Source organism: Siniperca chuatsi, linkage group LG22 (assembly GCF_020085105.1).
Source record: "Siniperca chuatsi isolate FFG_IHB_CAS linkage group LG22, ASM2008510v1, whole genome shotgun sequence".
Classification (NCBI taxonomy): Eukaryota; Metazoa; Chordata; class Actinopteri; order Centrarchiformes; family Sinipercidae; genus Siniperca; species Siniperca chuatsi.
Genome location: NC_058063.1, coordinates 20634980 through 20662949, shown reverse-complemented (window position 1 = coordinate 20662949; position 27970 = coordinate 20634980). Strand labels below are relative to the sequence as shown.

The 27970-nt window shown below is 43.9% G+C and overlaps 3 protein-coding genes and 1 long non-coding RNA gene across 11 annotated transcripts in view; 1 reads left to right on the top strand and 3 right to left on the bottom strand.

The window, feature by feature from the left end:
• LOC122870150 overlaps positions 1 to 15711 on the bottom strand; it is a 126466-nt gene extending 110755 nt beyond the window's left edge. The window contains exons 1-6 of the mRNA XM_044184016.1: positions 14980 to 15711; positions 13478 to 13551; positions 8741 to 8799; positions 1138 to 1438; positions 755 to 933; positions 542 to 690 (exon numbers count right to left, since the gene is read on the bottom strand). Of these exons, the coding sequence (XP_044039951.1) occupies positions 542 to 690; positions 755 to 933; positions 1138 to 1438; positions 8741 to 8799; positions 13478 to 13551; positions 14980 to 15020 (803 nt within the window). The 5' untranslated portion in view covers positions 15021 to 15711. The remainder of the gene's footprint in view (positions 1 to 541; positions 691 to 754; positions 934 to 1137; positions 1439 to 8740; positions 8800 to 13477; positions 13552 to 14979) is intronic.
• LOC122870258 (low affinity immunoglobulin gamma Fc region receptor III-like) overlaps positions 1 to 23966 on the bottom strand; it is a 1099642-nt gene extending 1075676 nt beyond the window's left edge. Inside the window, exon 1 of the mRNA XM_044184334.1 lies at positions 23915 to 23966. The gene's annotated coding sequence lies outside the window, so the exon portion shown is untranslated. The remainder of the gene's footprint in view (positions 1 to 23914) is intronic.
• Positions 3620 to 26212, top strand: LOC122870268. 8 transcript variants are annotated; one of them, XM_044184383.1, is made up of 5 exons: positions 3620 to 3693; positions 3819 to 3886; positions 4213 to 4286; positions 19442 to 19798; positions 25764 to 26212. In XM_044184383.1, the coding sequence occupies exons 3-5, from the start codon at positions 4220 to 4222 to the stop codon at positions 26057 to 26059; spliced, it is 720 nt and encodes a 239-aa protein (XP_044040318.1). In that variant the 5' UTR covers positions 3620 to 3693; positions 3819 to 3886; positions 4213 to 4219; the 3' UTR covers positions 26060 to 26212. The 8 variants fall into 8 exon arrangements, with proteins under 8 accessions (XP_044040318.1, XP_044040313.1, XP_044040312.1 ...); XM_044184378.1 differs by lacking the exon at positions 3819 to 3886 and having other exon boundaries at positions 3649 to 3777; XM_044184377.1 differs by lacking the exon at positions 3819 to 3886 and having other exon boundaries at positions 3649 to 3777; positions 19439 to 19798.
• On the bottom strand, positions 26082 to 27970 carry LOC122870333. Its single transcript, XR_006376540.1, has 2 exons — positions 26883 to 27970; positions 26082 to 26504 (listed from the first exon to the last, which is right to left on the bottom strand). It is a non-coding gene; the product is annotated as an uncharacterized LOC122870333 (long non-coding RNA).

Genomic DNA, 27970 nt, shown 5'->3' with positions numbered 1-27970 from the left:
CTGCATCGCTGCCAGCTTCTCACCCAGCAGGGCTGGCAGGATGGTGTTGAAAGCACCGGAGAAGTCAACATGCATGAAAAATACACAAATACATCTCTTGGCTGTGTCTTTCCATATTCTAGTCATTAATGCGGAAGAAACATTACACATCACATACAGCTTTAAATAAAAAACGTTAAAAAAATAAATATTATCCCAGATTAGCATATTTACATATTGTACAAGGAAGAAACTGTGCAGATTTCAGGTCTGTCTGATAAGTGACAGAGTGTGATGAGGCGTCCAATCAAAACACTGGACAGCGTAAAGGTGAAGAACAGCGTTTCCTCCATCAGGTCCATTATTTTGTATATCAGCTGTGTACTATGACTCTTATACCACGGCCACTTACTGAAGAATATAAAGGCAGCGTGTGTTTTCATCATTAGCAGCTTTTACACTTTGTTGTCATTTTACTCATGTGATGTGTGTGAAGCATCAAAGCTGTTGCTATGGTTACCTGTTGGTATGTTTGATGTGCTCTGATGGACAGTTTTATTACCTGCCAGCCAATGGGAAACTGGTATTTTCTGTGTCCGTGGTATAAAGTTGAATTCTAACAGTCTTGTCTCGTTTACATTGTTGATCAAACTGTTTCCTCTGATCCATCTGCTGATCTGCAACTTTGCTCAGATCCATCACTGGAGACTGGAGAGAAATCTTGTTCACCAGGCTGAGACTGACTGGATGGAATTAGTTCAATAGGCTGAGACTGACTGGGTGGACTTTGTTCACCAGGCTGAGAGTGGCTGAATAAACAGTAACAAACACCCAGCACAGCTGCTGCTGCTGTCAGTCCCAGTCCACAGTAGAGGACGATCATTCCCCGACTTTCTGTGTTTGGTCTCTCAGGTTCGGGCCGATCCCTCGCTGCTGTAAAGAGACCAAACACATCTGCCATTCATGTGAAGAAACATTTCAATGTAAATGGAAACAAAATATCTACAACAGATGAAGATGTAACACATTTCCCAGATACTGAGAGAAGGAAGTGTAAAGATTGTGGATTGTGGTAGTCCAAAATACTTTTCCTCTCAGGTTCTTATTTATCCAAAAAAGCTGCTGAACTGAAGAGAAAGTTCTACTGAATCAACTTACCAGTGACATTGAGTCTGCTTTTACCAATGCTGCCACCATAAGTTGTGCTCACTTCACACAGGTACAGGCCCGAGTCCCCAGTCCTGAGTCTGGACACATGAAGTCTGAGTCGTCCTTCTCTGAGGACGTCTCTGTCACACTGGACTCGTCCTGCAAACTGTCCATCCTGAGACTCTGGGACCTCAACACCTTCATACAGATGATACAGGACTGAGGCCTTGTGATCAGTAATCAGTTCACATAAGATATTAAGGGAGTTTGAACTGTCAGGTTTGGTTGTGAACGTCCATTCCAGTGTGATGTTCTCGTTCTCCTCTGCCTGATAGGAGCTCTGTGTCACATTCACTACAAATGTTCCTGCTGAGGAGACAGAGAGGGAAAGTGAGGACCAGACAAAGGGACAACTTTAACATGTGAGCCTTTAAACTCCATCTAGAGATGTTGATGTATTCATATCAAAGCTGGGAGGCTGGTAAACAAAAAGTTCAGAGATACTACAGTAAAAAAAAAAAAAAAAGCTGCATGATACCAACAATAAATACAACTCAAGCAAAACTTGAAGATAAAGGATCTTTCTGATTTTAATAAGGACTGTCTACTTTCTCTAAAGAGTCCTGCAGATGTTTTCACTGACAGATTTAAAGATGGAGGTCTGAAGGCTGAAAGAGTATTTAGTCTCTTCTCTTTCTGGATAATAACCTGCAGGTGGAAACGAACCACAGACGCAGGAGGTCAGGGTGATGAGCAGCAGGATGCTGCAGGTCATCTTCTCCCTGTGAGAGGAGACAGAGGTGAAGAGTCAGAAACACACGAGGTCAAAGTTCAGTCGTCACATGTCTGAGAGGAAACATCTACAGTCTGTCTGCAGTCATTACAACACTCCTTTGTATTTATTATCCTGCTAATTGTTATAGGGAGGAGGTGAGGGCAATCCAGGCCGACCTGGAGGTGAAGATCAGGGAGGCCAAGGAGAAGTACAGGAGGAAGCTGGAGAGGAAACTCCAGCAGAACAATATGAGAGAGGTCTGGAGCGGCATGAAGAGCATCACTGGCTTCAGACTGACTGGCAGCAGAGGAGCTAAAGGCAGCTTGGACATAGCCAACGAACTGAATCTGTTCTTTAACAGACTCGACACACCGGCTCCTGCTCATCCCCCCTCTAACTCAGCTGCTGCCGGCCCTCAAGCTCCTCTGAGTCCACTGCTCCCCCTCCCTCCCCCGTGTCGGATACTCATGCAAAGAGCCCTGATATGGGCGGGGCCGGTGCAAGCATCACAGCAGCCAGCAAAGTGAAACGGTGAATATTCGAAACATTATTATTAACTGTAGCACTGACAGGCTCCTTTATTCCAGAAGTTGCCCCTTACTCGGCTTTGTGAATTTGGCCCAGGACATAAACACATTGCGATCTCTGCAGCTCAGATAAACATGCTGCATCGGTAAATCTGGAATATAAGCAGCTCTGAATGTAAAGGACCTGGAAAACCTCCTCCAGGACTTAAACTGCAGAGTTCAGAAGTTGTGTGTCTCCTCACAAGAATCTAAATGTGTATCTGGAATATTTGGATGAATTTCTTCAGCTTCTCTGGGCCATGAAAATGTCCCCAACCACAGGACATTTAGCAACATGATCGTCTGTCAGTAAGTCTCATAAAATCATCTTTACAATGAAACATAAAGAAACTTTGTGTTAGAGGAAAGCCGAGCATTTCCATCCTGCGGCCGCTGCAGAGAAGCTGCTTCTGAAAACTGCAGAGTTCATGATTTTAGACTCAGATATTTTATGTGTGAAGACTTCTAATAAAACTGGGGAACACGGTGAGGAGGAGGAGGTAGGTCATATGAATCGGGGACAGCCCAGACAGCAGGACAAAAAGGGCGGAGCTCAGGTGGTTGTGCTGGTTTGTTTTCGTAAAGTGCTGATTGGATGTCGTGTTCTGTGGGGCGGGACTAACATCGCTCACTATAAAGGAAACAGCTCGTTCGCTTTCCGACTCATCTCTGCTGCATCAGTCAGGATGACAGTATGAAATATGAACTCACTTTGTTGCAGCGCGTAGACCAGCTGTCCCCGTCTCGCGGTCTGGTCTTTCAGTTCTACAGGAGGAAGGACTGCTTCCTCGGTCCCTTGGGGAAAGGGACGTGCAGCCTCTGTAGGCCTGTTCAATGCGGAGTCATTAAAGGAACTCTGTCTTATTTCCACCGGAGCTTTCGCTGCACTCCCGGATCAGACGAGGTGTCTACGAATAATAAAGCGGCCGGTTCGCTCAGTAACGAGACAATTCAACAGCAGCAGCTTTCATGGGATTCACTGAGAGGAAGCCGGATCATCCTAAAACCTGATCCACCTCAAAAGCAGCTCCATGTGCCGTCAAACAGCAGCAGGGACAGCTGCACGTGCAGGAAGAAGAACCTCGTATGTCCATGTGATGTTACAGGTCCCTTCTTCTTCAGCTGGCTTTTTACTCCACAGTGACACTTTAAAGATGAAGCTCGCAGATCAGTCTGGAAAGTGGGACGCGTTGTTACCGCGAGATCTGACAGCAGCATCAGCTGGTTTGTGTCTGCTGCTGCTTCAGCTTCTCTGGGCCATAAAAATGTCCCCAACCACAGGACATTTAGCAACATGATCGTCTGTCAGTAAGTCTCATAAAATCATCTTTACAATGAAAGTGCAGCTGGTTTGTGTCTGCTGCTGTTAATAAGGGGACCACACCGAGTGTTTCTATGGTGACTGAATTAAATTCAGGTTTGTTTGCAGTTACATTCTCGTTCCTTTACATTCAGAGCTGCTTATATTCCAGATTTACCGATGCAGCATGTTTCTCTGAGCTGCAGAGATCGCAATGTGTTTATGTCCTGGGCCAAATTCACAAAGCCGAGTAAGAGGAAACTTCTGGAATAAAGGAGCCTGTCAGTGCTACATTTAATAATAATGTTTTGAATATTCATAAATAAATACAAAGGAGTGTTGTAATGACTGCAGACAGACTGTAGATGTTTCCTCTCAGACATGTGACGACTGAACTTTGACCTCGTGTGTTTCTGACTCTTCACCTCTGTCTCCTCTCACAGGGAGAAGATGACCTGCAGCATCCTGCTGCTCATCACCCTGACCTCCTGCGTCTGTGGTTCGTTTCCACCTGCAGGTTATTATCCAGAAAGAGAAAAGACTAAATACTCTTTCAGCCTTTCCAGCCTCCCAGCTTTGATATGAATACATCAACATCTCTAGATGGAGTTTAAAGGCTCACATGTTAAAGTTGTCCCTTTGTCTGGTCCTCACTTTCCCTCTCTGTCTCCTCAGCAGGAACATTTGTAGTGAATATGACACAGAGCTCCTATCAGGCAGAGGAGAACGAGGACATCACACTGGAATGGCGCTTCTCGTCCAAAGCCAACATTTCCCTCCCCTCACTTAAGATCCACTGTTTGTTTGTGTTACCTGAGCTGAAGGTGTTTTATCATCTGGACAACAGTGTTGAGGAGTCTCAGCATGAGCAGTTTGCAGGACGGGTGCAGTGTGACAAAGACGCTCTCAGTGCAGGACGCGTCAGACTTAACTTTTAGTTAAATTGAATCTTGACAAGAGATTGAACTTTGATAACAGTTGGGTTGTTTACAAAAAGAAGCAGTCTTCATATTTACCTCAGACGCAGACATTATGTGTCCTGTTTGTTAGTTGGCAGACTGTCTTGAAAACCTGTTCAAGGATACGTCTGGTGACATTCTTTATTTTTGTCATTGTCAAAAAATCACATCAGTCAGTCTCTCAGCACTTCCTGAATCCCCCTGCCTGTCGGGAGCTCTCAGCCCATTTGTTCCTACTGAAGATCTAAATCTTTAAAAATGGGTTATAAATATATACTTTCATTTTTTTTTTTAAAAAGCTCAGTAGTTTCCTAAAACAGCTGGCCACTGTAGTTTTTAGCAAAAGTTACTCAAACAGGAGGAAATAGTGCATTTGTGGGGCACTATTTTCAGCTGCGGATTAATACACATGTGGTGCTGTAGTGAATATTTCCAGCAGCGAGATGGAACCTTTCAGGTTGGAGGTGGGGAGGTGGAGGTGGGGAGGTGGAGGTGGGGAGGTGGAGGAGGTGGTGGGTTGCACAATCGTAGATCTGACAGACAGAATGACTGAAGCGCAGTGATACTTAAAGAACAGCCTCTGAGGACTGATTGGCTCGAAGAATGCAGGCAGAAAGATCATTGGCCAGATATGGTGACATCAGGGATTTTCACAGCGTGGGAAAGTGGAAGTGACGTAGTTGACTGAAGCGGAAAAGGCAGGAAAATCGAGTAGAACAAGAACCAGAATTGATTATCAGAACTAGAATCGTAGATTAGAAGAAACAAGATATTCCTTCCTGTCACTTGTACTGACTTTATTTAAAACAATGTTTGTGCTTGGTGGACCTTTTTTGTCCTTCACACCTAACAGTAAATACTTTGTGGTGTACTTTAAGTTTTCTGTGAAATGTTTTCTCCTCAGATAAATCACATACAGACACAATAGCTGACGAGCCCAAACCTGTGATACCAAAACCAAAACCAGCGAGCCGGGGAAGAATCGGCCTCTATGTTGGACTGGGACTGGCAGCGGCAGCAGCAGCTGCACTGGCTGTCTGTCGCTGTACTTCATCATATACTGCACTGCACTCCACCTGAAGCGGAGACAGTAGGACCGAGAAGCTGTGTGCAGTGACACACACGTGAAATGTTTCAGCTTTCTTAAACTTCTGCTGCCCCCTGCTGCTCTGAAGAGAAATCCACCAGATGGAAGTCTGAAGACAGAACTGGTTCTTCTGTTAGAGCATCACGTTTCCAAGTGATGGATAGAAATCCAAAAACACTCCAGCTGAGTTTCGTGGTGGTTTTCTGCCTCATGGTTACCTGATTCAATGGTCCCGCTGCTGTTAGTTCCTGCCGTAACAGACAGAACAGGCCAAGCTGATAGCAGTGCTCACTCTAAAGCTGGTGAGGATATTATCTTGGTTCATGTTAAACTGGATGACTTGTGCAGGCACTGGTTGTATTTCTGGTCATCTCTTGTTATTATGTGCTGACTTAATCATCAGATGTACTGAAACACCAAGAAGAGTACTGTAATGCCAATTACTGTTGATGCAAAGAGTATAGATTATTGCTCTATTATGAGTTCTACTAAAGAGAAGATGCTGTTAAAGTATCAGCAGGTCTGATAACTTGGTGTCGTTATTGTACAGATCATTTAATGTACATTCAGGGCTTGCTGGATGGTGGAAGAAGGACTTTTACTTAAGTAAAAAACGTAACACCACAGTGCAGAAATACAAGTAAAAGTACAAAGTATTAGCAACAAAATACACTTAAAGTACAAAAAGTAAAAGTACTCATTATGCAGAATGGCCCATTTCAGAATAATGTGTGTTATGTTATTGAATTCTAATTATTGATGCATTAATGTGTTCATCACTTTAATGGTACAGCTGGTAATGGTGGAGCTTATTTTTTACTATATATACTGTGGGTGAATTTCACCAAGGGAGTAGAAGTATAAAGTAGCATAAAATGAAATTGGACTGAAGTACAGAACTTGAACACATGCACTGAGTTAGTTTCCACCGCTGGTTGTATGTTACAGTCAGCTGCTAAACTATTGTGTAGCTTTAAAAACAAAAACATCATCAGCATGTCTGTAAATATCTACATATGTATACATATATATCTGTAAATATAGACTTTTATACTACGTTTTATCATCACTGGATCACATGTTAATCTATCCAGTTTTATTCACTTCATCTTATGAGCCTTATTTGAATTGACAAGTGTTTAAGATTTTTACTTGCTAAAGATAAAAAAGTTAATTATTCATTTTCTAATGAATGTTTTAGGAATAAAAATAAATAAATAAAAACTTTGCTGTTTCCATTTTTGCCAGAATATTCCTTTTTTATTTTTCATTATATATTTTCAAGAAACTGATGCATGAAAAATACACAAATACATCTCATATTCTAGTCATTAATGCGGAAGAAACATTACACATCACATACAGCTTTAAATAAAAAACATTAAAAAATAAATATTATCCCAGATTAGCATATTTACATATTATACAAGGAAGAAACTGTGCAGATTTCAGGTCTGTCTGATAAGTGACAGAGTGTGATGAGGCGTCCAATCAAAACACTGGACAGTGTAAAGGTGAAGAACAGCGTTTCCTCCATCAGGTCCATTATTTTGTATATCAGCTGTGTACTATGACTCTTATACCACGGCCACTTACTGAAGAATATAAAGGCAGCGTGTGTTTTCATCATTAGCAGCTTTTACACTTTGTTTGTTGTCATTTTACTCATGTGATGTGTGTGAAGCATCAAAGCTGTTGCTATGGTTACCTGTTGGTATGTTTGATGTGCTCTGATGGACAGTTTTATTACCTGCCAGCCAATGGGAAACTGGTATTTTCTGTGTCCGTGGTATAAAGTTGAATTCTAACAGTCTTGTCTCGTTTACATTGTTGATCAAACTGTTTCCTCTGATCCATCTGCTGATCTGCAACTTTGCTCACATCCATCACTGGAGACTGGCTGAGTGGACTTTGTTCACCAGGCTGAGAGTGACTGGGTGGACTTTCTTCACCAGGCTGAGAGCGGCTGAATAAACAGTAACAAACACCCAGCACAGCTGCTGCTGCTGCTGTCAGTCCCAGTCCACAGTAGAGGCCGATCCGTCCCCGACTTTCTGTGTTTGGTCTCTCAGGTTCAGGCCAATCCCTCGCTGCTGTAAAGAGACCAAACACATCTGCCATTCATGTGAAGAAAAAACATTTGAGTATAAAAGAAAACAAAATATCTACAACAGATGAAGATGTAACATATTTCTCAGATACTGCGAGAAGGAAGTGTAAAGATTGTGGATTGTGGTAGTCCAAAATACTTTTCCTCTCAGGTTCTTATTGATGTGCTGATGTGATTTTTTGACAATGACAAAAATAAAGAATGTCACCAGACGTATCCTTGAACAGGTTTTCAAGACAGTCTGCCAACTAACAAACAGGACACATAATGTCTGCGTCTGAGGTAAATATGAAGACTGCTTCTTTTTGTAAACAACCCAACTGTTATCAAAGTTCAATCTCTTGTCAAGATTCAATTTAACTAAAAGAGAAATAATAATTTCTAGACAACAAACATTTTAAGGTACATTTTTGCTTTTGTATCGACAGCTGATGGAATGTGTCCATGTGTTTTCACGTTCGCAAACATTAGACAAACTGTTATAAGCAGATATATATTTGACAACCTTGAGTCGACTTACCAGTGATGTTGAGTGAGAACTCTTTAATCTTCTTGCCGAATTCAGTGGCCATTCTACAGAGGTACGGGCCCGAGTCGTCAGTCCTGACTCTGGACAGATGAAGTCTGACGCGTCCTGCACTGAGAGCGTCTTTATCACACTGCACCCGTCCTGCAAACTGCTCATGCTGAGACTCCTCAACACTGTTGTCCAGATGATAAAACACCTTCAGCTCAGGTAACACAAACAAACAGTGGATCTTAAGTGAGGGGAGGGAAAAGTCGGCTTTGGACGAGAAGCGCCATTCCAGTGTGATGTCCTCGTTCTCCTCTGCCTGATAGGAGCTCTGTGTCACATTCACTACAAATGTTCCTGCTGAGGAGACAGAGAGGGAAAGGGAAAGAGCTGGGAGGCTGGTAAACAAAAAGTTCAGAGATACTACAGAAAAAAAAGCTGCATGATACCAACAATAAATACAACTCAAGCAATGCTTGAAGATAAAGGAGCTTCCTGATTTTAATAAGGAGTGTCTTTCTAATTCAACCGCAAGGGGGCACAAGCCAGTGTCTTCTTGTGCCAGTCCCAAGTCTGGATAAATGCAGAGGGTTGTGTCAGGAAGGGCATCCGACGTAAAACACATGCCAAATTAAAAATGTGAATCGTGAAAATGACTCCCATACCGGATCGGTCGGGGCCCGGGTTAACAACGACCACCACCGGTGCTGTTGACCTACAGGGTACCGGTGGAAATTGGACTACTGTTGGTCGAAGACGAAGAAGGAGAGGAGGAAGGTGTGTTCGTAGGCAGAGAGAGAAGAGGAAAGCTAAGAATGTAGGACTGACAGTAGGGACTTTGAATGTTGGGACTATGACAGGGAAGGCTAGAGAGTTGACTGACATGATGCAGAGAAGGAAGGTGGACATACTGTGTGTCCAGGAGACCAGGTGGAAAGGTAGCAAGGCTAGAAGCTTAGGAGCAGGGTTCAAGTTGTTCTACCATGGGTCAGATAGGAAGAGAAACGGAGTAGGAGTTATCCTGAAAGAGGAGTTTGTGAGGAATGTTCTAGAGGTGAAAAGAGTATCAGACAGGTTGATGAGTCTGAAGCTGGAAATTGAAGGGGTGATGTTCAACGTTGTGAGTGGTTATGCCCCACAGGTAGGATGTGAGTTAGAAGAGAAGGAGAAATTCTGGAGTGAGTTAGATGAAGTGATGCAGAGCATCCCCAGAGGTGAGAGAGTGGTGATTGGTGCAGATTTCAATGGGCATGTAGGGGAAGGGAACAGAGGTGATGAGAATGTGATGGGCAGGTTTGGTCTTCAGGACAGGAACGCAGAAGGACAGATGGTGGTAGACTTTGCAACGAGGATGGAAATGGCTGTAGTGAACACTTTCTTCCAGAAGAGGCAGGAACATAGGGTGACATAAGAGTGGAGGTAGAAGCAATCAGGTGGACTACATCTTGTGTAGACGTTGTAATCTGAAAGAGACCAGTGACTGTAAAGCAGTGGTAGGGGAGAGTGTAGCCAGACAACACAGGATGGTAGTGTGTAAAATGTCTCTGGTGGTGAGGAAGATGAAGAGGACAAAGGCAGAGCAGAGGACGAAGTGGTGGAAGTTGAAAAAGGAAGAATGTCGTGTAGTTTTCAGGGAGGAGCTGAGACAGACTCTGGGTGGTCAGGAAGTGCTCCCAGATGACTGGACCACTACAGCTAATGTGATCAGGGAGACAGGTAGGAGGGTACTCGGTGTGTCATCTGGAAAGAGGAAAGCGGACAAGGAGACTTGGTGGTGGAACAAGGAAGTGCAGGAGTGTATACAGAGAAAGAGGTTAGCTAAGAAGAAGTGGGACACTGAGAGGATGGAAGAGAGTAGACAGGAGTACAGGGAGATGCAGCGTAAGGTGAAGGTAGAGGTGGCAAAGGCCAAACAAAGAGCATATGAGGACTTGTATGCTAGGTTGGACACTAAAGAGGGAGAGGTGGATTTGTACAGGTTGGCCAGACAAAGAGATAGAGATGGGAAGGATGTGCAGCAGGTTAGGGTGATTAAAGATAAGGATGGAAATGTATTGACAGGTGCCAGGAGTGTGATGGGAAGATGGAAGGAGTACTTTGAAGAGTTGATGAATGAGGAAAATGAAAGGGAACGAAGAGTAGAGGAAGTGACTGGTGTGGAGCAGGAAGTATCAAAGATTAGCAAGAGTGAAGTGAGGAGGACGTTGAAGAGGATGACGAGTGGAAAGGCAGTTGGTCCTGATGACATACCTGTGGAGGTATGGAAGTGTCTAGGAGAGGTGGCAGTAGAGTTTCTGACTAGTTTGTTTAACAAGATGTTGGAGAGTGAGAGGATGCCCGAGGAATGGAGGAGAAGTGTACTGGTGCCAATTTTTAAGAACAAGGGAGATGTGCAGAGCTGTGGCAACTACAGAGGAATAAAGCTGATGAGCCATACAGTGAAGTTGTGGGAAAGAGTAGTGGAAGCTAGGCTAAGGGCAGAGGTGAGCATTTGTGAGCAGCTATATGGTTTCATGCCTAGAAAGAGTACAACAGATGCAGTATTTGCTCTGAGGATGCTGATGGAGAAGTACAGAGAAGGTCATAGGGAGTTGCATTGTGTCTTCGTAGATTTAGAGAAAGCGTATGACAGGGTGTCGAGAGAGGAGCTGTGGTATTGTGTGAGGAAGTCTGGAGTGGCAGAGAAGTATGTTAGAGTGGTGCAGGACATGTATGAGAGCTGTAAGACCGTGGTGAGGTGTGCTGTAGGTGTGACAGAGGAGTTCAAGGTGGAGGTGGGTGTGCATCAAGGATCGGCTCTGAGCCCCTTCTTGTTTGCTCTGGCGATGGACGGGCTGACAGATGAGGTTAGACAGGAATCTCCATGGACTACGATGTTTGCGGATGACATTGTGATTTGTAGTGAGAGCATGGAGCAGGTGGAGGAAAATCAAGAGAGATGGAGGTCTGCTCTGGAAAACAGAGGAATGAAGCTTAGCCGCAGTAAGACAGAATACATGTGTGTCAATGAGAGGGACCCAGGTGGAACGGTGAGGTTACAGGGAGCAGAGGTGAAGAAGGTGCAGGACTTTAAGTACTTAGGGTCAACGGTTCAGAGCGATGGAGACTGTGGAAAAGAGGTGAAGAGGCGAGTGCAAGCAGGTTGGAGCGGGTGGAGAAAAGTGTCCGGTGTGTTGTGTGATAAAAGAGTATCAGCAAGAATGAAAGGAAAGGTGTTCAAGACGGCGGTGAGACCAGCGATGTCGTACAGCTTAGAGACAGTGGCACTGAAGGAAAGACAAGAGGCAGAGCTGGAGGTGGCAGAGCTTAAGATGTTGAGGTTCTCTTTGGGAGTGACGAGGACGGACAGGATCAGGAATGAGGACATCAGAGGGACAGCTCATGTTAGATGTTTCGGAGATAAAGTCAGAGAGGCCAGATTGAGGTGGTTTGGACATGTTCAGAGGAGAGACTGTGAATATATTGGTAGAAGGATGCTGAGGTTGGAGCTGCCAGGCAGGAGGTCTAGAGGAAGACCAAAGAGGAGATTTATGGATGTAGTGAGAGAGGACATGAAGCTAATTGGTGTGAGTGAAGAGGATGCAGAGGACAGGGTTAGATGGAGGCACATGATTCGCTGTGGCGACCCCTGAAAGGGAACAGCCGAAAGGAAAAGAAGATGTGTGTGAAGCATCAAAGCTGTTGCTACGGTTACCTGCTGGTATGTTTGATGTGATCTGATGGACAGTTTTATTACCTGCCAGCCAATGGGAAACTGGTATTTTCTGTGTCGGTGGTGTAAAGTTGAATTCTAACAGTCTTGTCTCATTTACATAGTCGATCAAACTGTTTCTTCTGATCCATCTGCTGATCTGCAACTTTGCTCACATCCATCACTGGAGACTGGAGAGAAATCTTGTTCACCAGGCTGAGACTGACTGGGTGGAATTAGTTCAATAGGCTGAGACTGAATAGGTGGACTTTGTTCACCAGGCTGAGAGTGGCTGAATAAACGGTAACAAACACCCAGCACAGCTGCTGCTGCTGTCAGTCCCAGTCCACAGTAGAGGACGATCATTCCCCAGCTTGCAGTGATTGGTCTCTCAAGTTCGGGCCGATCCCTCGCTGCTGTAAAGAGACCAAACACATCTGCCATTCATGTGAAGAAAAAACATTTCAATTTAAAAGGAAACAAAATATCTACAGATGAAGATGTAACATATTTCCCAGATACTGAGAGAAGGAAGTGTAAAGATTGTGGATTGTGGTAGTCCAAAATACTTTTCCTCTCAGGTTCTTATTTATCCAAAAAAGCTGCTGAACTGAAGAGAAAGTTCTGCTGAATCAACTTACCAGTGACAGTGAGTCTGCATTCACTGAAGCTGCCACCATAAGTTGTGAACACTTCACACAGGTACAGGCCCGAGTCCTCAGTCCTGAGTCTGGACACATGAAGTCTGAGTCGTCCTTCTCTGAGGACGTCTCTGTCACACTGGACTCGTCCTGCAAACTGTCCATCCTGAGACTCTGGGACCTCAACACCTTCATGCAGATGATACAGGACTGAGTCCTTGTGATCAGTAATCAGTTCACAGAAGATATTAAGGGAGTTTGAACTGTCAGGTTTGGTTGTGAACGTCCATTCCAGTGTGATGTTCTCGTTCTCCTCTGCCTGATAGGAGCTCTGTGTCACATTCACTACAAATGCTCCTGCTGAGGAGACAGAGAGGGAAAGTGAGGACCAGACAAAGGGACAACTTTAACATGTGAGCCTTTAAACTCCATCTAGAGATGTTGATGTATTCATATCAAAGCTGGGAGGCTGAAAACAAAAAGTTCAGAGATACTACAGTAAAAAAAGCTGCATGATACCAACAATAAATACAACTCAAGCAATACTTGAAGATAAAGGAGCCTCCTGATTTATTAATTGATTGATTTATTTTATTAACTGTCTACTTTCTCTAAAGAGTCCTGCAGATGTTTTCACTGACAGATTTAAAGATGGAGGTCTGAAGGCTGAAAGAGTATTTAGTCTTTTCTCTTTCTGGATAATAACCTGCAGGTGGAAACGAACCACAGACGCAGGAGGTCAGGGTGATGAGCAGCAGGATGCTGCAGGTCATCTTCTCCCTGTGAGAGGAGACAGAGGTGAAGAGTCAGAAACACACGAGGTCAAAGTTCAGTCGTCACATGTCTGAGAGGAAACATCTACAGTCTGTCTGCAGTCATTACAACACTCCTTTGTATTTATTCTCCTGCTCATCACACACAGCTGACCAGAGCACTTCCTGACTGGTAGCTGCTAATGCTAAGCTGCAGTCATGTGTTTCTGTCACAAGATGGCGCCAGTGCTTCAACTCTCCACCATCCAAATGAAAACAAAGAGCATTCAGCTTCACACAGGCTGGAATAAATCCACTAAGTGGCCAGAAGTATGGGGGGTCCTCTGATGGGGCCAGACGAGGAGGAAGACGAGTGCGGCTGCAGGAATCTACTCGAAGAACTCCCATCCTGGCTTCTGCAGTCACTGCTGCAGTTATGTGCAGGGTTTCTTGCTGGGGGAGCATTTCCCCCCAATAGAAGAAATGTTTAAAGTTGGCTGCGTACTGGGGGTCTCTGTTTATTTGGAAGGAAGAATGATGCATGTATATTACAAAATACAAATTTATTTGATCAAGTATTGTCTGATATAATGTCAGACTTGCCATTTAGTTTTATACTTCCTGAGCTCCTAACTCATGAAGGCGGAACGGTGATGTGTTATGGACAGGAATAGACACGTCAACTCTCCCCGAGTCTTTGTCAAGTTTCGCAACAGCCTGCAAATTCAAACGGCATGGTGAATTTCCTCAATCGCAGATCTTAACTGTAGCACTGACAGGCTCCTTTATTCCAGAAGTTGCCTCTTACTCGGCTTTGTGAATTTGGCCCAGGACATAAACACATTGCGATCTCTGCAGCTCAAATAAACATGCTGCATCTGTAAATCTGGAATATAAGCAGCTCTGAATGTAAAGGAACGAGAATGTAACTGCAAACAAACCTGAATTTAATTCAGTCACCATAGAAACACACGGTGTGGTCCCCTTATTAACAGCAGCAGACACAAACCAGCTGCTGCAGCGGCCGCAGGATGGAAATGCTCGGCTTTCCTCTAACAGAAAGTTTCTTTATGTTTCATTGTAAAGATGATTTTATGAGACTTACTGACAGACGATCATGCTGCTAAATGTCCTGTGGTTGGGGACATTTTTATGGCCCAGAGAAGCTGAAGAAATTCATCCAAATATTCCAGATACACATTTAGATTCTTGTGAGGAGACACAAAACTTCTGAACTCTGCAGTTTCAATCCTGGAGCAGGTTTTCCAGGTCCAGATCCAAGTAGCTCAATAAAGAACCGAACATAAAAACTTTTGGCCGGTTTGAATCGATTTTCAATCTGCGTCGATTTCAAATTAATCTGTTCGTCAGTCACGTGTGAACAAACAGTAAATGCAGCTCAGCTGAACACAAAACAACACAAACAGTAAATCATACAGAAGTTTTAGTTACTTACGTGTTTGAAGGCGAGCGAGCAGCTTTATGTCTGAACTTCATTATCAGTTCAACAGACGGACTGCTTTACTTTAACAGTGTGGATTTGCACAGTGAGCTCTCTTCCAGAGGGGCGGAGCAGGTGTGGTTACACAGACCGTTTAGGACGACGTGGCAGGGTGTCACACACACACACACACAAGGACAAGAAAACGGTTTACCCTTTTTTTTTGTTTACCTCTGACGCCCAAATGCTGCTTCACCTTCACTTCCACCTGAGCAAAGTGCAGCACATCAGACATACCAGCAGGTAACCATAGCAACAACTTTGGGAATACACAACATTTTCTGGTAAAGGTTTTGGCTGGGACATTAACAAGAAAGTGAAACAGTACAATGAGATACTATACAACACAGTCCAGCAGTTATCCATAGCAGCGTTTCCCCACGGATATTTCCACAACCCAAAGTAAATCTGCAAATATTAGAAAAGAGGAGAGAGTGGGCAGAGAGGAATAATAACACTGGGTGCATGGTTCAAGAGTATGTGAAGAAAAGTTACTATAATTATCTTAATATTTTTACAGATGGATCAAAACACTCAGATAACGAACACGTAGGGCCGGGTATACACATCCCAGAATCTGACCGAGGATCTGATCAGAGAAACTCAAACAGGTTCTCAGGACACACAGCAGAAGTCTTCAGTGGGTAGCGGAGGTTAAACCGGTTAAAGTGGTGGTATGTTCAGGTTCTGCTGCTGCAAGACAAAGTACACAGTCAGGAGAAACAGTCCGAGAGGATCTGTTAATCGAGGTTTATATGAGCCTACTGAATCTGCAGCAACCAGGAACAGACGTCCATTTCTGGAGAGACCAGCTCACGCTGAATAGAGGGAAGTGAGGCTGCAGATGAACTCGCTAAAGATGCACTAAACAAAATGATAATGACATTTTAGAAATTTGTTTTGGGAGATCAGAAGCAAAATCACTAACTCATCAGGGAATAATGGCATCATGGCAGGAAACATGGAATAACTATAGAATACTATAAAATCCAAGCCAGAGTCAGAAAGAATCAGGTAAATGTAGGACAGAAGATGTTATCTGTTCTAGGCTAAGACCAGGACACACAGGACTCAATGCTAGCTTGTATGCCATGAAACAGTCAGTGTCAGATAAATGTGAGACTTGTAACTGGAAGGAATCTGCTGAACGTGCTGATGGGATGAGGAGGTTCAGTGTAGAAAGAGAGGCTGAAGGGCAGAGTGGTAGAGAGGCAGGGAGCGGAGCAGCAAATGTGACATTACTGTGGATCCCTGCACATATAGGAAGCAAAGGAAATGAAAGAGCGGACAAGGCTGCAAAGGAAGCCACAAAAACACACACTGACATCACAGTAGCCCTTAGTAAAAGAGAAATGAAAACCACAGTTAAGGAGAAGTTGAAGCAGCGAGAAGAAGAGAGAACAGGAAGGTGGCTTTACAACAGTCAAAGGAAAGCCGGTGTGAAGAGGAAACTGTAATATCCAGGCTCCGGTTGGGCCACACAGGGTTAAACTGCACATTATGTAAAATAGGAAAGCATCACACAGGAAGATGTTCATTCTGGGACCAAGAAGAAACTGTGGGACATGTTGTGATTTACTGTCCAAAATATGACGCCGAGAGAAGAGAGCTGACCCTGAAGCTTAGAGAAATAAAGACCAGGTTTGATCTACGAGATCTTTCACAAACAAGTTCTGGAGAGAAGTGTTATCTGCTGTTGCTTCAGTATCTGAGGAGAACACGTCTCAGTTTATTTTCTTTATTTAATCATTAGTGAAGGGACAGCGAGAGTCCCGATCCACACTCCAGTCCAGCTGGTGGCGGTAACGCACCATAACGTCGGTTGGTGTTACGCACCATAACGTTGGAAAGAAAAGGAAGAAGAGTAACTCAAGTGAATCCGGTCAGACGGTGAAGAAAGAGGAGAAGTATCTTGTCGGGATGGTTGCTGTGACGCAGACACATGAGGTCTGAAAGTCTGTAGCAGGAAAGCTCGGAGATGTCAGATCTGTCAGGATAACAGGAAGTGGGATGGTTCTCGCTGACTGCCTGTCAAAGCGTCAGAGAGACACAGCTCTGAAGATTCATGCGTTTAGAGATCACAGCGGTGTGGACTGCTTCCTCCTCGGAGCAGAAGTGAAGAAGAAGGGGAGTAATAAAGTCAGATAAACATGCATTAGATAAAGCAGACGGTGGAGGCCGAGTCATGTCGGGAGGCTGAAGGTGTGTGTGAGGCAAGAAGGCTGACAAGATTCAGAAACGGGGAGGAGGAGGAGAGTAGCTCGGTGTGTTTGACGTTTGAGGAGGAGTTACCAGAGAGAGTGGATCTAGATCATGTGTGTTACAGGGTGAGGGAGCTCCTCTCAGGTGTTTCTGCTGTCAGGAATATGGACGAGTTGCTGCAGGATGAAGAGGAGGCAGGAGGTGTGGGAAGGATAACTGGAGAAAGAGCAAGCAAAGTGTCTGCACTGCGAGGGAAACCACCATACGGGATCAGCACAGAGCCCAGAGAGAATTAAGGAAGTAAAAATGAATGAGATCAGAGCAGAAAGGGGATTGTCATACGCTGAAGCTGCTAAGAGAATGGAGAGAAACGGTGAAATGGTGCAAAAGGAAAAGCAGCAGAAAGGAAATGGAGATGAGCGGAACATCAGTGTGGGCAAGAAGCGATTTCTGGCATTTCTTGCCACGGTTATAAACTGTGCTGCTGGAATAAAGGGGGAGTCGGAAAGGATTAAGATGGCGCTGGACGCTGCAAGGAGGTTCCTGAATGCTGTGGACACATCTGGAGAGGATCCAGATGTTACACTGAGGGAAGGAGCTGCACCGGCTCAGACACTTGGGTCTGGGTTAGAGACTGGACTATGGCATGGGAGCACTTTAGGTGGACACTGTAAATAGTTTAAACTGTGAAGCTGTTAAAATCCAGCAGGTGGCGGTAATGAACAATTAGGGACGCCGAGCGCCATAAAACTCAACAGAAGAAGAAGAAGAAGAATGAACCATGAACATGTAGATCAGCTGTCCGTCTGTTGAACTGATAATGAAGTTCAGACATAAAGCTGCTCGCTCGCCTTCAAACACGTAAGTAACTAAAACTTCTGTATGATTTACTGTTTGTGTTGTTTTGTGTTCAGCTGAGCTGCATTTACTGTTTGTTCACACGTGACTGACGAACATATTCATTTGAAATCGACGCAGATTGAAAATCGATTCAAACCGGCCCAAAGTTTTTATGTTCGGTTCTTTATTGAGCTACTTGGATCTGGATCTGGACCTGGAAAACCTGCTCCAGGATTGAAACTGCAGAGTTCAGAAGTTTTGTGTCTCCTCACAAGAATCTAAATGTGTATCTGGAATATTTGGATGAATTTCTTCAGCTTCTCTGGGCCATAAAAATGTCCCCAACCACAGGACATTTAGCAGCATGATCGTCTGTCAGTAAGTCTCATAAAATCATCTTTACAATGAAACATAAAGGAACTTCCTGTTAGAGGAAAGCCGAGCATTTAAATCTTGCGCCTGTTTTCGTAAAGTGTGCTGATTGGATATCATGTTGTGTGGGCGGGGCTCTAATCGTTCATTCAAATGAGCCGACTGGTTCGCTGCTGCAGCTGATAGGATGACAATATCAACTCACTTTGTTGCAGCGCGTAAAATGGTTCGGGGCCGACACTTCACTACGGCAGCTGCTGGTGCATTTTTTACTGAGTCTTGAACTCTCCAGGTCCTGCAGCTCAGAGACTCTGAACCTGGATCCTCGTGCTGTTACATGTTTCCTGCTTATGGTGGAGAGTTGAAGCACTGGCGCCATCTTGTGACAGAAACACATGACTGCAGCTTAGCATTAGCAGCTACCAGTCAGGAAGTGCTCTGGTCAGCTGTGTGTAATGAGCAGGAGAATAAATACAAAGGAGTGTTGTAATGACTGCAGACAGACTGTAGATGTTTCCTCTCAGACATGTGACGACTGAACTTTGACCTCGTGTGTTTCTGACTCTTCACCTCTGTCTCCTCTCAGAGGGAGAAGATGACCTGCAGCATCCTGCTGCTCATCACCCTGACCTCCTGCGTCTGTGGTTCGTTTCCACCTGCAGGTTATTATCCAGAAAGAGAAGAGACTAAATACTCTTTCAGCCTTCAGACCTCCATCTTTAAATCTCTCAGTGAAAACATCTGCAGGACTCTTTAGAGAAAGTAGACAGTCCTTATTAAAATCAGGAAGATCCTTTATCTTCAAGTATTGCTTGAGTTGTATTTATTGTTGGTATCATGCATCTTTTTTTTTTTTTTTACTGTAGTATCTCTGAACTTTTTGTTTACCAGCCTCCCAGCTTTGATATGAATACATCAACATCTCTAGATGGAGTTTAAAGGCTCACATGTTAAAGTTGTCCCTTTGTCTGGTCCTCACTTTCCCTCTCTGTCTCCTCAGCAGGAACATTTGTAGTGAATGTGACACAGAGCTCCTATCAGGCAGAGGAGAACGAGGACATCACACTGGAATGGACGTTCACAACCAAACCTGACAGTTCAAACTCCCTTTATATCTACTGTGACCTGATTACTGATCACAAGGTCTCAGTCCTGTATCGTCTGCATGAAGGTGTTGAGGTCCCAGAGTCTCAGGATGGACAGTTTGCAGGACGAGTCCAGTGTGACAGAGACGTCCTCAGAGAAGGACGACTCAGACTTCATGTGTCCAGACTCAGGACTGAGGACTCGGGCCTGTACCTGTGTGAAGTGAGGACAACTTATGGTGGCAGCTTCAGTGAATGCAGACTCACTGTCACTGGTAAGTTGATTCAGCAGAACTTTCTCTTCAGTTCAGCAGCTTTTTTGGATAAATAAGAACCTGAGAGGAAAAGTATTTTGGACTAGCACAATCCACAATCTTTACACTTCCTTCTCGCAGTATCTGGGAAATATGTTACATCTTCATCTGTTGTAGATATTTTGTTTCCTTTTATATTGAAATGTTTTTTCTTCACATGAATGGCAGATGTGTTTGGTCTCTTTACAGCAGCGAGGGATCGGCCCGAGCCTGAGAGACCAAACACAGAAAGCTGGGGAATGATCGTCCTCTACTGTGGACTGGGACTGACAGCAGCAGCAGCAGCTGTGCTGGGTGTTTGTTACTGTTTATTCAGCCACTTTCAGCCTGGTGAACAAAGTTACAGATCACCAGATGGATCAGAGGAAAGAGTTTGATCAACAATGTAAATGTTAAGGACTGCATTTTTTCACCTACATAACGTTGGAAAAACTCAGGCACATCCTGTCTCAAAATGATGCCGAAAAAACTAGTGCATGCATTTGTTACTTCTAGGTTGGACTAGTGCAATTCCTCATTATCCGGCTGCCCGAATAAGTCCCTTAAGACTCTCCAGTTGATCCAGAATGCTGTGACAAGTGTACTGACAAGAACTAGGAAAAGAGATCATATTTCTCCAATATTAGCTTCTCTGCACTGGCTCCCTGTAAAATCCAGACTATAATTTAAAATCCTTCTCCTCACCTACAAAGCTCTTAATGGTCAGGCACCATCGTATCTTAAAGATCTCATAATACCTTATTACCCGACTAGAGCACTGCGCTCCCAGGATGCAGGCTTACTTGTGGTTCCTAGAGTCTCCAAAGTAGGCGGGAGCCAGAGCCTTCAGTTATCAAGCTCCTCTCCTGTGGAATCAGATCCCAATGTGGTTCGGGAGGCCGACACCATCTCCACCTTTAGAGAGTAAGTTTAAGACTTTCCTCTTTGATAAAGCTTATAGTTAGGGCTGGCTCAGGTGAGCCCTGAACAAATCCCTTAGTTATGCTGCTATAGTCAGTCTCTCTCTCTCTCTGAAAACCTAACATGGCAGCGGTGGATGGGCCGCCCACCATTGAGTCTGGTTCTGCTCAAGGTTTCTGTCTCTTAAAGGAAGTTTTCCTTGCCACTGTCGCCAAGTGCTTGCTCGTGGTGGGATTTGTTGGGTCTCTGTAAATAATATTATATAGAGTACTGGTGTAGACCTGCTCTATAGGAAAAGTGCAATGAAACAACTTCTGTTAAGAATTGGCGCTACATAAATAAAATTGAATTGAATACCAACAACCTACCTGCTGGTGAGTCTGTGTCTGTCAGCTGCTCCACATGAACTCCTCCACCACGAGGACAAGTGAGGGACGCAGGTTTCTGTCAGTTTTCCTAATGCTGTTCAGGTCAAAGAGGAAGTAACTAACAAAGATCTGTTCAAGGGAAGAAGAACTAAACAAAACCCAACTCCACTGATGGTCATATAGCTGCACTGTGGACATCAAGTTCATGTCCTCACTATTGTTTCTGGGAGTTTAGAGGTTAAACGTTTACATCCTACAGTTGCACACAAATGATACTTGCTGAGTTTACAGGCTGATTCTGACATTTTCAGCCTCAGTTTGTCATTACATTAAAAACAACAACAACAATAATAATAATAATAATAATAATAACAGCCTTTTCTTATTTCTAAGAAGTCTATTGGCCAGCTGATTAAATGTGAACATATCTCAGCTCCAGTAACGAGATGCTTCAGTGTTGTCTTGAGCCACTTGCACAGTTTTCAGAGTCCATTAGCAGCTACATCCACCAGCTTTATCTGACGGAGGACATCGCCTCCCTGAACACCAAAGATGGAGCTGTTGGCAGCCGGATGGGAGCTTCGTGGCACCAGCGACCCCTGCCTGAGCTGAGAAGCCTGTCTACAGGCTGCACAGCCATCCTGCCGTCATCATGAAGTGTTAACGGGGACGTTCAAAGGTCTTATCATAAACAGCAGAAACAATGTTTTTTCTGCATTACAGTTTTTCTCAACTGATTAAACACTAAAACCCATTGGCTGAACAAAGTTCTCAGTTGCCTGACGTCATTTAGCTGATGGTGCAGTCAGTTGTCAACACCTTAAACCATTTCACACGGTAAAACACAGTTTGCAGATCTCACTTAGACTTTTCAGCAAAACTCTAAACCCATTCTGCGCTCTAATGCACGTGTCGTCCATACTGGTGAACACAAGTGGCAACAATCAAATACAAATAGAGAACACATGTCATTGATTGGACACAACCACTCAAAACTGATGGAACCTGTTTCGAATGATGTGACACAACCAATATCAGCCTAACTGCTTTGATTTCTGCCCCTTTAGTATCGTGATACTGTAGTACAGCGCATTGTAGGCTGTATCCTGTACAATGAACGAATTGTATGGCCCTGAACATTGTGCTTTCCATTTGTTAACAGCACTGACTGCTCAGTAGATTTTGACTGGTTGCAGGTTCATATCAACAAAGAAGAAGATTTAAAGTACCACAGAGACAGAGGACCAGTTTGTGACGCAGGGTACAGGACTGTAAAACAGGGGTACACGGAGGAGGAAGAACAAAAACTTGGTCAGAAAATGGAGCAAGGTTTCAGAAATTGTGTTTTAGCAATTGAGAAAAACTGTAATAGGATCAACAACTGAGGTTTTAACGGGTTTCAATGGGGGACAAAAATGTCCTTCAGCCGGGTAGATGTGCTGCATGGTCTTGATTGGTGGATGGAGAACAGGTGAGTCAGATTGGAGGTTCACCGGAGGCCACGCCCCACCAGCACACACATACACAGGAGTGTCTGTTCCTAACAGGGGACAAACAGACAGAGACCAGCAGCTGGACCAGGACACCCCCTGACTGTTCTTCTAGTGCCACCATAAACTTGACAGTCATGGTTTTGTGTGAAATGTCTCAAAGCAGCGCTGTGCATCAGTACAGCCTCACAGGGGCGTTAGCATGGCTGCAGTCTTGTTACATGCGTGACTACAAATGTCCAGCAGGTTTACAGGAAGAAAAAAGTAAAGCAGTCTTAAGAATGGGGAAATGAGCTCTTAACACCAGATGTCAGGGAAACATCCTGACTTCACCACTGCTCCCTGCATCTCTGGGGAGCTGCATTTGAGCATTTAGTTGTTAATGCTGTCTGGACCACAAGCTTTTCTCGGCTGGAGACACTTTGTCTGTGGGGTCACTTCTTCCCATGTAATCAGGAAATCAAAGGGTTTTGGTTGTGATTAATTATTTCATCTAATGTTTGTAAAATGTGCTCTCCCCTGCCAGCCAATGTGCTCTGTTTGTAAAATGGGCTCTTTTTATTGCTGTTAAATGTTGTGTTGAATCATTATGGCTGGTGACTTACCCATAACTGCAGTAAAGAAACACTCCCACTTCACATTTTCTTTAAACACTTCCATATTTGCTTGTTTAATACCCCCTTTACATCTCACTTCACTGAGGCTTTGTTTTTCTCAGGTTCCTGAAAACTGCGTCGACACTCTTTTGGGTCAGTCAGTTGTAAGATTTATCTGCAGCCGGTCTGCTCTGTCCAGCATGCTGTCTGGCCACCTGGTGGAGTTTATACTGGTCCAAGTGAAATAAAATAAAATCAGCTTCATAATACACTCAGGTCTTCTACATTCAGAAATCTCCCAGTGGACTGAGAACACTAACTGAGTGTCGTCACATCTCATTACCTTCTCATCATTCGTCGTTAGAGGAAAGCCGAGCATTTCCATCCTGCGGCCGCTGCAGAGAAGCTGCTTCTGAAAACTGCAGAGTTCATGATTTTAGACTCAGAGATATTTTATGTGCGAAGACTAATAATGAAACTGAAACACGGTGAGGATGAGGAGGTAGATTACGTCATATGAATCGGAGAGTTTCTGAGAAAGACCCGCAGAACAAAGGGCGGAGCTCAGTTGGTTGTGCTGGTTTGTTTTCGTAAAGTGCTGATTGGATGTCGTGTTCTGCAGGGCGGGACTAACATCGGTCACTATAAAGGAAACAGCTCGTTCGCTTTATGACTCATCTCTGCTGCATCAGTCAGGATGACGGTATATAAATATGAACTCACTGTGTTGCAGCGCGTAGACCAGCTGTCCCCGTCTCGGGGTCTGGTCCTTCAGTTCTGCAGGAGGAAGGACTGCTTCCTCGGTCCCTTGGGGAAAGGGAAGTGCAGCCTCTGTAGACCTGTTCAATGCGGAGTCATTAAAGGAACTCTGTCTTATTTCAGATCAAAGATCTGCGGCCGGTTCGCTCAGTAACGAGACAATTCAACAGCAGCAGCTTTCATGGGATTCACTGAGAGGAAGCCGGATCATCCTAAAACCTGATCCACCTCAAAAGCAGCTCCATGTGCCGTCAAACAGCAGCAGGGACAGCTGCACGTGCAGGAAGAAGAACCTCGTATGTCCATGTGATGTTACAGGTCCCTTCTTCTTCAGCTGGCTTTACTCCACGGTGACACTTTAAAGATGAAGCTCGCAGATCAGCCTGGATAGTGGGACGCGTTGTTACCGCGAGATCTGACAGCAGCATCCGCTGGTTTGTGTCTGCTGCTGTTAATAAGGGGACCACACCGAGTGTTTCTATGGTGACTGAATTAAATTCAGGTTTGTTTGCAGTTACATTCTCGTTCCTTTACATTCAGAGCTGCTTATATTCCAGATTTACCAATGCAGCATGTTTCTCTGAGCTGCAGAGATCGCAATGTGTTTATGTCCTGGGCCAAATTCACAAAGCCGAGTAAGAGGCAACTTCTGGAATAAAGGAGCCTGTCAGTGCTACATTTAATAATAATGTTTCGAATATTCATAAATAAATACAAAGGAGTGTTGTAATGACTGCAGACAGACTGTAGATGTTTCCTCTCAGACATGTGACGACTGAACTTTGACCTCGTGTGTTTCTGACTCTTCACCTCTGTCTCCTCTCACAGGGAGAAGATGACCTGCAGCATCCTGCTGCTCATCACCCTGACCTCCTGCGTCTGTGGTTCGTTTCCACCTGCAGGTTATTATCCAGAAAGAGAAGAGACTAAATACTCTTTCAGCCTTCAGACCTCCATCTTTAAATCTGTCAGTGAAAACATCTGCAGGACTCTTTATAGAAAGTAGACAGTCCTTATTAAAATCAGGAAGATCCTTTATCTTCAAGTTTTGCTTGAGTTGTATTTATTGTTGGTATCATGCAGCTTTTTTTACTGAAGTATCTCTGAACTTTTTGTTTACCAGCCTCCCAGCTTTGATATGAATACATCAACATCTCTAGATGGAGTTTAAAGGCTCACATGTTAAAGTTGTCCCTTTGTCTGGTCCTCACTTTCCCTCTCTGTCTCCTCAGCAGGAGCATTTGTAGTGAATGTGACACAGAGCTCCTATCAGGCAGAGGAGAACGAGGACATCACACTGGAATGGACGTTCACAACCAAACCTGACAGTTCAAACTCCCTTAATATCTTCTGTGACCTGACTACTGAACACAAGGTCTCAGTCCTGTATCATCTGCATGAAGGTGTTGAGGTCCCAGAGTCTCAGGATGGACAGTTTGCGGGACGAGTCCAGTGTGACAGAGACGTCCTCAGAGAAGGACGACTCAGACTTCATGTGTCCAGACTCAGGACTGAGGACTCGGGCCTGTACCTGTGTGAAGTGAGGACAACTTATGGTGGCAGCTTTGGTAAAAGCAGACTCAATGTCACTGGTAAGTTGATTCAGCAGAACTTTCTCTTTAGTTCAGCAGCTTTTTTTGATAAGTAAGAACCTGAGAGGAAAAGTATTTTGGACTACCACAATCTTTACACTTCCTTCTCGCAGTATCTGGGAAATATGTTACATCTTCATCTGTTGTAGATATTTTGTTTCCTTTTATATTGAAATGTTTTTTCTTCACATGAATGACAGATTTGTTTGGTCTCTTTACAGCAGCGAGGGATCGGCCCGAACCTGAGAGACCAAACACAGAAAGTCGGGGAATGATCGTCCTCTACTGTGTACTGGGACTGACAGCAGCAGCAGCAGCAGCAGCTGTGCTGGGTGTTTGTTACTGTTTATTCAGACGCTTTCAACCTGGTGAACAAAGTCCACCCAGTCAGTCTCAGCCTGGTGAACAAAGTCCACCCAGTCAGTCTCAGCCTGGTGAACAAGATTTCTCTCCAGTCTCCAGTGATGGATCTGAGCAAAGTTGCAGATCAGCAGATGGATCAGAGGAAACAGTTTGATCAACAATGTAAACGAGACAAGACTGTTAGAATTCAACTTTATACCACGGACACAGAAAATACCAGTTTCCCATTGGCTGGCAGGTAATAAAACTGTCCATCAGAGCACATCAAACATACCAGCAGGTAACCATAGCAACAACTTTGATGCTTCACACACATCACATGAGTAAAATGACAACAAACAAAGTGTAAAAGCTGCTAATGATGAAAACACACGCTGCCTTTATATTCTTCAGTAAGTGGCCGTGGTATAAGAGTCATAGTACACAGCTGATATACAAAATAATGGACCTGATGGAGGAAACGCTGTTCTTCACCTTTACGCTGTCCAGTGTTTTGATTGGACGCCTCATCACACTCTGTCACGTATCAGACAGACCTGAAATCTAATGCTGAGAAGCATGTCCACCTCGTATTCCATGTATATGCAATGTGTTTTTACCTTTTGTATTTAGAGAGAAGAGCTGGAGAAGGCCTGGAAGGTGAAGGCGACAGTGGTGCCTGTGGTCATCGGAGCACTCGGGGCAGTGACCCCCAAACTGGAGGAGCGGCTACAGCAGATCCCTGGAAGAACACCAGACATCTCGGTCCAGAAGAGTGCAGTACTGGGAACAGCAAAGATACTGCGCAGAACCCTCAAGCTCCCAGGCCTCTGGTAGAGGACTCGAGCTCGAAGGATGAGACCACCCGCGGAGGGTGAAGGACAAAGTTTTTTTATATATATATATATATATATATATATATATATATATATACATACATACATACATACATACATACATACATACATACATACATGCAATGTGCAATGTGTTTTTACCTTTTGTATTTACAGTTCTGTAACTGCAGCTGTGAGTTTTGACTTTATTTCCAGACTTTTTTTAACTTCTCCACATGGAGCTTTAACACAAAGAGCTGTAACCTTTTTTATTTTTGTCATTTAAATGCACTTTAAACTGAAATGTACTGTTTTATTTTTGTTTGTTACAGCTGCCTCTCGTTCTCTCTCAGAACCTTCTGCCTCTTAAAGGAAGTTTTTCCTTGCCACTGTTACCGTATGTATGTATGTATCTTCATTGATCCCTGAGGGGAAACTCTGGTTACAACAGCTCAGTATCACGTCACTGCACACAGGAATAGAAATACTAAGCAAAAATATAATACACTATAATACAGGTCAGATAAATTAATTACCAAGTGGGTATGAGTATGTACGGTATAATAATACAATATCTACAACTTACTCAACATGTCATGCACTTACAGGACACATTATTATGGTTAACATGTTCTTTGCACTGTAACTGTTTTCATGCCTTTTTTTTAATGGTTCTATTTTTGCACATAGAGTTTATTGAATATTTGGAGTCATATTTGGATTGGAATAAATAAAATGTTTTATTTGTATGAATCTTGAACAATTGTCACTGGTTATTAAGGTAATTTGAATTGACTTTTAAAGCATTATATTCTTGTCTGTCCCCTTTAAATTTCCTTCATAGTTTATATACATTTTGAAACACTGATGTGCTTGTTCCAACATTTTAAAGCTGCTGATGCAGTGAAATACTGTATGTTGAAAAGATGCCATGTTTTTATGGCTCCGCTACATCAAATGGAAATCTTCTGTCTTGTGCACCATTTTATAAGATTTTAGTTTAGAAGACAGAGAATGATGAGAAGGTAATGAGATGTGACGACACTCAGTTAGTGTTCTCAGTCCACTGGGAGATTTCTGAATGTAGAAGACCTGAGTGTATTATGAAGCTGATTTTATTTTATTTCACTTGGACCAGTATAAACTCCACCAGGTGGCCAGACAGCATGCTGGACAGAGCAGACCGGCTGCAGATAAATCTTACAACTGACTGACCCAAAAGAGTGTCGACGCAGTTTTCAGGAACCTGA

Bases quoted from the DNA above. Each gene is read 5' to 3' on its own strand.
- LOC122870268 (XM_044184375.1), top strand. From the start codon at position 18,047: ATGAAGTTCAGACATAAAGCTGCTCGCTCGCCTTCAAACAC. The intron at 18,088-19,026 runs GTAAGTAACTAA...CTCCTCTCAGAG, and splicing joins GCTCGCTCGCCTTCAAACAC to GGAGAAGATGACCTGCAGCA. The intron at 19,083-25,182 runs GTTCGTTTCCAC...CTGTCTCCTCAG, and splicing joins CCTGACCTCCTGCGTCTGTG to CAGGAGCATTTGTAGTGAAT.